The 9,952-nt window shown below is 31.5% G+C and overlaps 1 protein-coding gene across 1 annotated transcript in view; it reads right to left on the bottom strand.

Annotated features, from left to right (window-relative positions):
- Positions 1 to 533: 533 nt before the first annotated feature.
- The window catches only part of LOC143244957 (whirlin-like), a 150,603-nt gene continuing 141,184 nt past the window's right edge, over positions 534 to 9,952 (bottom strand). The window contains exons 13-15 of the mRNA XM_076490566.1: positions 9,007 to 9,138; positions 7,798 to 8,019; positions 534 to 5,969 (exon numbers count right to left, since the gene is read on the bottom strand). Coding sequence (XP_076346681.1) covers positions 7,801 to 8,019; positions 9,007 to 9,138 — 351 coding nt within the window. The 3' untranslated portion in view covers positions 534 to 5,969; positions 7,798 to 7,800. The remainder of the gene's footprint in view (positions 5,970 to 7,797; positions 8,020 to 9,006; positions 9,139 to 9,952) is intronic.

Raw genomic sequence — 9,952 nt, 5'->3', positions numbered from 1 at the left:
TAAGAAATTACCAATACAACAAATTAGAGTAACATTTAATTACATTGCGAATCTGTCTCTACAATGGAAAACTTTTAATATATAATAGCAATCTAGCTACACTCTGTGTCATGTTTGCGGGTGGTGGAGTGGTCTTATCTCATTGTTCAGTGCTGTGTTATTTAACTTCACTATATTTTTCTATTTATTTAGTTAATATATGAAATTTAATTCATCATTTTGTTATTTACTGAAGTAAAATACAGGTTTAAAAGTTATTTTAGGTAAAATAAATGTAGTTTAATATATCGTATTTATACAATAGTTAATTTAAATGTCTACGAAATGTTTAAACCATCTCGTTAAAAAAATAAACAAACACCATATGTTAATATTTTTTATATAATCCATTGAAATCGAAGGCTAAGTATAGATTCTATTTTTCCCATCATGCACTAAATCCTTAAGTTTTTATTCATTTCGAGAAAATGATATGAGAAATAACAAACACTTGTTTAATAACAATACTTTATTTTTCTTCATTTTACACGTACGAAAAATATATACTCCATTGAAACTGTCTCAACACTACAACTTTATAACAATTAAAGATATGTGACTAAAGCCAGGTATAAAACACAGCAAGCATGTGTTACATACAAAGTGTTCACCATCTTTGTTTTGGAATTTAAAATATATTTTCTCCTGTTGTTTATTCGTAGAAAATGCACAAAGCTTGTTGTATGAATATTTTATTCAAATTTTCAACTATAAGTACCGCCATCTGTTGACAACGTTTTATATTATTTCTTTTGGACTAAAGGTATGAATCTAGTTATAACAATATCAACGTCACATAAAAAGAACGTCAAAGCACCAGGAAGGTCAATTCTCTTTAAGTGACAACGAAGTGAAAAATTGAACAGTTGTTTCAAGCACGGATAAGAGGCATGTAATACTTAACTATAGTTAATATTTCAAGTAAACAATACCAGGTTTTGATTGGAATAATTCCAAACTTTTAATATAATCATGCTAAAGTATGAGAAAATGGTGCGAACGATTCAAGAGTTTTTCTGGTGTCGCCAGGAAAAGTTAAAACATTACGACAACAGTTCAAAATTTAATATCATTTCCAATTTTACAAGGATATGCAGATTTTAAATAATATTACCTCAATCACATAAATTATGCCGATTTTTAGAACTAAATATTAGCATTATTACTCCTAATCGATGCTTTTTATCTGGACGTTTTGAAACATATTTTGATTTCCACAAAGTAAGTTTAGCATAAATTTCACTCTTAACAAGACAGCGATTCTGCTTTTACAGAAACCTAAATATAACTAGGTAATTATTGTAAAATGTTCAACACAAAGTTTATTTCTCATCTTATTGCTTGGGAAGAAAAAAAAAGTGTTTGAATCCAATAAATAAAATGTTTGGTATCGCTCTAAAGAACAAACACTAAAATTCATTATTTAATTACTTGTATGGCAATTGCATGAAACGTATTAATATAAAAAAATATATACAAAAACAACATAGTTTAAAACTGCTTAAAATAAATTCCGTTTAATTTTCGAAAGATGGAGAGATGACTTCCTCCCTTTATTTTTCAGACATATATTTATAAAATAAAAATTGCTAGTTGCTCATAACTGTTATGAAGTAATTTTTTGTACAAAATCTCAGTCACTTAAAAACCTCTAACACAACTATACTTGTAAAAAAAACTCTTAGTACATTTAAACCGATAATTCGCATTTGCAACTCTTTATTACAATACCTACAAGTGTACATCAGTGCAACGCTTAAACTTATAACAGGAACTGGAAATGTACACAATTACAATAAGTACATACTACAAAAATCTCTACATTATTAGAATATTCAATCTGTAGAAAGAAATATTTATCTAAAGTTGACAGCATCTAAAACGTCATCACAACATCAAAGACTTTGATCTATTGGAAACAATCAGTCAAATTCTCTATTTATGCCTATGATTTCCGTCACTTTCAAGAAAGCTAAGATACCAGGCAATTTCCGAACAACGCTTGTATTTATAAGCGCTGTTTATCGCTCGAGTACGAGTGTATATGTATTTAAATATTGTGTCATCCTTTCCGATTAACGACTTCCCCTAGCGGAGCTTCGACTAAAGTTTCAACCAGTCGAAAAAGGCTTAGAAAAGTAAAGTGTTAATTACATTATATTAATTTATTCATTAGAAATCTATATTTAACAGGCATATTAAATTATTTTGTTCCCTATATTTCATTCATCCGTATATAAGAATATTTTTAAAACGAGCAAAATATATTTCTGAAAAGGTATGTGACAGGGTATGGAAATGCGAATAATGTGCTAGCCACTGATGGAAGACTCATAACTGATACGTTTCATGACGCTCAAGACTAGGACGAATCGCTAATGACATCAACTGGTATTACTCTGTTGTTCTCATTTTTAACTGAATATCTATTCATTTTAGTTATTTTGAAACATTTTCTCAGGTTTCGACGTTTTCTTCTCGCTGTTCTACCTACACATTTCTCTTGTTTCAAAAGTCCGCCGCGAGTACAGCGGTAAGTCGACGGACTTACAACGCTAAAAGCTGGGGTTCGATTCCCTCTCGATGGGCTCAGCAGATAGCCCGATGTGGCTTTGCTATAAGAAACACACATACTCTTGTTTCAATTCGTTTTTGTAGTTTATCTTTCTTTTAAAGACCACTGAATCATTCTATTTTAATTGCATCTTTTTTATTTTCTTTCCTTTTAAAATATTAATGTTTAAATGACAAACCTATTAAGCAGAAATACTACTGAATTCTTAAAATGTCTTTGTTTTCCAATTTTCTCAGCTGTTTTCTTTTTTGCTTTCGTTCTTTCCGTCAAAAGTTAAGACTTTCTCACTGCCTTCATTTCTAAAACAGCTCATTTTTCTTCCAATCTGTTCTTCAAACAGACTGGTTGACCTGTTTCTGGCCGATAGGTTTTCTTTCTGTTCCTCGAAATAGTTACCATTGTTTATTTACATATTTTTCTATGGATGTCTACCTTCGTCCGTATAATTATTTTATTAAAACTTTATTAACTTCTGTTTCACTTATTTTCCGCCTACAACTTCTATTACTCTAACCTGTTCATAAATCTTTATTGGTTTAACATCTTGTATTTCAAGCATCTAACAATATGCTTTCTACCATTCCGTCTGATACATTTCTCATTAACGGTCTTACATTCTGTCTATCCTACTTTTCTTCAGTTCGTACTCTGCAGTCTTTAGTTTATCATTCTTACAGATACGTTCCAATTTTGTCATATTTATTTTTGACACCTTCTACCATTTGAATATTTTATTTCTCTCTATATAACCTCTTTTCTTTAATTTATCTCTAAAATTGTATACTATTCTGCCTATCGTATTTCTTATTGTACAACCATATTGTATTATTTTTCCTGCAAAATGTTTACTACTTTCTATTTTATCTCTCCCTAAAACCTCCATTATCTAATCTCATATCTCTCCAAAATCTTATATTTGCCGAAACAGTATCCACCATTTTGCTCTATTAATTTCCGCAGAACTTCTACTGTTTTATTTACCCTAGTGTTCTATCTAGACATTAATCACTAATCGTTTTTCTTAAAAATTTTCAACATTTTTTTACTATCATCTACCTCTTGATCTGACATAAAAAATTATTGTTTCCAAGATAACAAAATTAAAAAAATAGCTGAAACTTGGAATTTGATTGAAGGCTTGTTGGAAAGGAAAAATTTAGCATCATGTCATTCAAGGAAAGAGAGATAGAACTAAAATATAAAAACAACATACATCAGTATGTATCAAAGGCACACTACATGAACTAAATATCTATCAACTGATATTTTTATATCTGCCAAAAAATAAAAGAATGTTACCAGAAACTTGTTGTTGTTTTCATTTTCTGAAGGATCTGTATACAGATCAAGACCATGAATATTACTGTTACTGCATGAATATTACTGTTACTGCTTTTCAAGTTATTACGACTAGTAATTAATTAGTTCCACTAAACTTGTAGTTAAAACATTAAGGACATAAAAGTATGTATTTTTATGTAACTCATAATTTGAACAGCTCCTATTTAGCACGCACTATAAATTATACCAGAGCTATAAAACCTCAAATGTAAAAATAATTTGGGATCACTGCGAGAGTTGTTATTGGACGTAATAATTTGTATTAAAGGACTATTCGTCAACGCGCACGAACTAATGACGTTAACAATACTTTATAATAACTCGAACACAAGCACCAGTTAAGCGAACCGGTATTTGTTTTGTTTCTTGCAAACCAGAAAACGAAGAGTGCATTTCATCCGAAATGAAACGTATTTTCAAAAATAACTAACAAACTTCCCTGACTTATCGCCCACCCCTTCATCCAAACGTACAACTTCAAGAGTTACTTGCAGGAATTTCAGCTGATTGGAGAATCTTCAGATGAGTAAAAATTTCCTTCGTGGTTATAAGTCGATTACATCATTGCCAGTGGAGTCTGAGAATTCCGAATTTTAGAAAACGCTCATTAGCAAGCGAGTTGAGTCTTTGACGTGAAGATGTTTAGTTGTTAGTGTAATAAAGAGAAAGATTCAGCAGCACAATTGTACGGTCATTATTATCATTACACAAAAACTGTACACAAGTATTTGAGATAATATATTGTTTATAATATATAATACTATAATAATCATTACTATTGTATCACATCGGTTTTTCATTAAAATATATTTCCTACAGGGAGACATTTATTATAATTTTTACCGATCATATCATGATATCATATGTTTTACCTGAAAGCTCTTCTATTACAATCTAATTATTATAATTACTCCTGGTAATATAATGGTATCACATACAATTTAAATTACAAGCTCTATTTATGAGACACAATCACTATAGTTACTACCGGATATATCGTGATATGACAAATCATCTTCGTTAAACGCATACCTGTTAAACTGCTGTTACTATAATTATAATTATTATGATCACGATATCACAATATTTTTTGTTAAACATACAATTGCTACGATGCAGTTACAATCATTACTACCGGTTGTATCATGATATCACATATTTTTTACACACTCCTTAAAAATGCTGTTACTATTATTACTACTGTCATGATATCAAATATAACACTTATCATATAGTCAATGATTACGACTGAGTAAATTATAAATTGTTTTTCACATAAAGGCACTAGCTGTCTTACATTAATAAACCTCAACCTAATACGTCTTCATATATTTTGACACGAAAACTAGAAGGAATTTCTAAGCCTTTACTGTCTTATTGCAAATGCATTTTGAGAATATAACTATTCGAATTGTTTGGGCAGTCCTTGAAAATCGAGGGAGTTTATATATTAACATATTATCATTAGACGCTGAACGTAGACAAACTGTAAGGTTTTTGCAGTATTATAATTTTCCTGTCCTGCCATTGGTCCTAATTAAACAAAGAAGGCTGCCTGTATTTTTCAGCAGCATATCTCAACACCTATGTGACATGCGTAGAAATGTACAACACTAAAACAGAAAGTATTATTATTAGTGCAAGAACGCCGCCCATGTTCAGTGTAGTTTTTCAAGGTAAAAATTTAATTTAAACTGATAACACGTTTTCAGTCTGCATTTACAACCGGTAACTTCTTCTGAGTGTATTTTTAGACTTTCTTTTACCGTGTCTATTTAGAACAGGTATATCAAACAATAAAAACTTGTATAGTTGAGAATTATGATACCAGAGGTCGAGACGTCGTACCTGTTCTAAATACAAATCTTACTTACTTACTGTACAAGTTGAAACTTGTAATAAAATAAACAATAAAGATGTTATCCAACCAGAACTGTCTAGTCGGATGTCAAAGATAAATCCTTCACCCTCAGCCCATGTTTCGAGTACAATGTTTCATTGAAACAGGTGCGTGCTGTAAAATAAAAATGAAGAAAGTTGAAAATACAGGGTTAATATCAACACTTCGAAACGCTAAAATGAAGATAAGTACTGATAACATCAGTTAATACAGACAAACGTATTTAGTGAACTAACCAGTTACCTTATAAATAAGTTACTAATTAAGATATAACTTTGTTTTCTGCCACCAGTGGTGTTGTGGAAAACAATGTTCATGTCAGTTTGATTTTCATGTGACTCTATTGGATCGTTTTTTTAAATGTATGATTATAAATTTCCAATGGAACATTTTAAAGTGTAATATCTTGACCAAATTCTCAGTGATAATAAGTTTTAGTATTAATATCAAAATGGACTGTAGTTACAAATTGTTGTTAGTTTTTGATTTTTTAAATTTGATTCTTTTTTTGAACTCCCAGAATACTCATTGAGAAGCTGATCTGATACTGAAATACGAATTATTATACTATACTATACTTAGAGGTCCGTATTCCAACACAACTTTAGTGAAGTTTCCACCCTTATCGAGAATAAAAACGTACTTTTTTCTAATTTATTTCAAAACGATTACAAAGTAAGCGACGCCGAACTGCAGTCTCATTGTTAAAAAAAAAAAGTTTAATTTGAAAGCTTTTGTTTATCGAATTTTACTCAAAGCTATTTGAACGCTATATACACTTGCCATCCCTAATTTTGAAGTGACAGAGTAAAATGAAGGTAGATAGTCAACACCACCTACCGCCAATTCTTGAACTATTCTTTTACGAATGAATAGTGAAATTAACCATCACATAACAACGTTTTCACGGCTAAAATAGCGAGCGTATTTGATGCCATAATTTAAGCACATAGCCCTCAAATTGCGAGTCGAGTGTTATAATTATCAGGCCATGCCAGTTCTTAAATCAAAGGAAAGGTATTTGTGATAGTTGAACACAAAGCAAAAATAAAAGTATCGTTAGTAAAGTAGCGCTTGTGTCGAATTTTACAAATATTTTCTAATTGTATTAGAATATCCAATCACTCTTTTGAACCAGTACGTACTTCAAGATTTAATGGTTCTGTTATTATATGAAAATCGTTACTTCTCGCGCTAATATGACATAAAAATACTATTGTGGTCTTTGTTTCAGAGCTTTTCCTAAGGTTTCTTTCAACTGCAAAACTATATTTTAACTTCATTGTTTTTTACTAAATGACACCTTATTGCACCTCATATATACAGGCCTAGGAACACGTGATCCCAATAATGAAGAATATTCTAGTAAATACATTTAATTATCAACTCTGGAATGGAAGTTTATAATCTTAAATATGTTTTTTTTTAAATATTTATCAACTTAGGCTTACTTATATAGGTGAAGTTTAAATCGCATAAGTATTTTCACAGGTGCTAAATTTTTGAGATCAATTGCACACCAAGGAAACCCCTGGTTTATTAAAAAGTTTCTTCCTTAATAATAACGGCCTCTATGCTTAAACATATTGTACGTATTTTCTTACCCTAAAATCAGGATGAATGACCTCTGTCTGTAATGTTATAATGTACACTTTATCAAAACTATGGGGGGAAAAATCTGTCTGTAATGTTATAATGTACACTTTATCAAAACTATGGGGGGAAAAAAAGCTAATGTTTAAACTTATCGTATTTAATTACTGCTCTAAGAACAACGTTTCCTGCTGGTACAGCGATAAGTATACGGATTTACAACGCTAAAATGAGGGATTCGATTCCCCTCGGTGAACTCAGCAGATAGCCCCATGTGGCTTTGCTAAAAAGAAATACACACTCTAATAACAAGCAAGTTTCTTCGTTTTGCCGTTTTCGCCATACCTACTTGTCACTCTAAAATCATGAAAGACGACCTTCTTATTTCTAGTTCTGTTTTAGCTTTTTCCATGACCAAAAGCTCCAGTTGATCGCTATCTGAGTTGTAAAAGGATTCGGCAATCAACTGCGCCACCTGTCGATGCTCCATTTTACTAGTCTTAAAACCGTTCACTTCTAAGATAATGTGTCCCACCTTTAAACCACCAGCTTCGAAGGCAGCACCAGAAGCCTGTAAATATCATAAGATACTGATATCACACTTTTCAAAATCAATGTAGAAAAAGTTAGCATTATAATGTATCGTACGAGAGTAATATTGTACGTTTCATGAATATCTTAAGTTTAATTTATATCCTAAGTTTAAGTAATACCTTACATTTCAGTATCAATGTAAAAAAATAACCTTATAATCTTGTTTGTTTTTGAATTTCGCGCAAAGCTACACAGAAGTGTCTGCGCTAGCTGCCCCTAATTTAGCAGCGTAAGACTACAAAGAAGGCAGCTAGTTATCGCCATCCACCACCAGCTCTTGGGCCACTCTTTTACTGGGATTGACCATCACTTTATAACACCCCTACAGCTGAAAGGACGAGCATGTTTCGTGTGACGGGAATTCAAACCTGCAACCCTCAAATTACGAGTCGAGTTCTCTTAACCACCTGGCCATGTCGGGCTCTTATAATGTTATAATTTTGCAAAGTTGGTATATTTTTAAAGATTGCCAAACTCAAAGTTATGTTTTTTACTGTATGCATCGCCGACATCATTAAAATGAAGCATTTGTTACTACTTACAGGTTTACGAAAGTGTTAAAATGTTACTTTTTTACTGATTACCTATAAATTACGGACATTTGACAACCTATACTTAAAATAATTTTGTTTCATTATTCTAGATGTCTTGATTGAAAATAAGGTACTAAATCTTTGAACCATACTCCTCTGCAAAATTGTAATAAATAACTGATATTTAAATGATTTAGTATCATTTCAAATGTTCATGATAGTTAATCATACTGACCCCCAGTGGCTCAGCGGTATGTCCGCGGACTTACAACGCTAAAAACCGGATTTCGATACCCGTGGTGGGCAGAGCACAGATAGCCCATTGTGTAGCTTTGTGCTTAATTCAAAATAATAACAACAACAATTAATCATACTAATCACACGCTTACGCTTAAAAAAATTAGTGTCGCCATCTGGCCACTATAACTTACATGAATACTGATGATTCTAGGTAAAGGTTGCCCTGTATTAACACCACCTTCAATGGCGATGCCTAGCAAAGGTCTTGTCTTTTTAATAACTATTCTTAACCTTCCATTGGGTTCAGGAGTGGCACGATGGCCCTATTAAAGGCAGCAAAAAATTAAAATAAATGAAATGACTCTATTTACTCCATATTTATATTCTTGGAAAACAAAATCAGATTATAAACACCATTATCGGAAAGCATATTTTTAACATTCTTTTATCTACACAGGATATTGGATAGTTTTAGTTGTGTTACTATTATTATGATATTACTATTCATAAATCTTTTCTTTTTTCAATAAGTCATAAAAAACTTAACTTATTTGAAGCCAACATCAGATATCACTGATACAAAACTATACACAAGTACGTGTGTAAAAAAACAAACTTATTTCTAACTGGTAGTAATCAAATTGCAGTAAGTTCGTTTAGCTTTAAACGTCTTGGCTTTAAGTCGGTTTCCTTTTCCTTTGGTTTATTGAAAGGTGGCGCTGATAAGTTGTGTGTATTGTAAGCATAAATTTAAAGTCTGACTTATATGAGACTCAGCAGATAGTCCGATGTGGCTTTACTATAAGAAGAACACACACACTTATATGACTAATCTAAACTTCCATGGAAATATCGTTTTATAATTTATTTGTTCATTTTTTCTTTCAAATTGTATCTCTTTCTATAGTGATGCTTCCAGTAATTCGGCGGTTAATCTGCAAGCGAACGACGCTAAAATTGGGTTAACAGAGTACAAATAGTCCAAATAGTACAAATAGCTTTGCACTTAGTAACAACCAAACTAAAATTAAAATTATACAGTGACTATAAATGCTAGAGCGGGCAAGGGTACCAGTTTTTCAACTTCTGGCGACAAATACGTAAACTAACAAAGTCCTCCCAGTTTGTTTCTTTTTG

Source organism: Tachypleus tridentatus, chromosome 2 (assembly GCF_004210375.1).
Source record: "Tachypleus tridentatus isolate NWPU-2018 chromosome 2, ASM421037v1, whole genome shotgun sequence".
NCBI classification, from domain to species: domain Eukaryota; kingdom Metazoa; phylum Arthropoda; class Merostomata; order Xiphosura; family Limulidae; genus Tachypleus; species Tachypleus tridentatus.
Note: the sequence above shows the minus strand (reverse complement) of the source record. Positions and strands in the feature narration are given on the sequence as shown.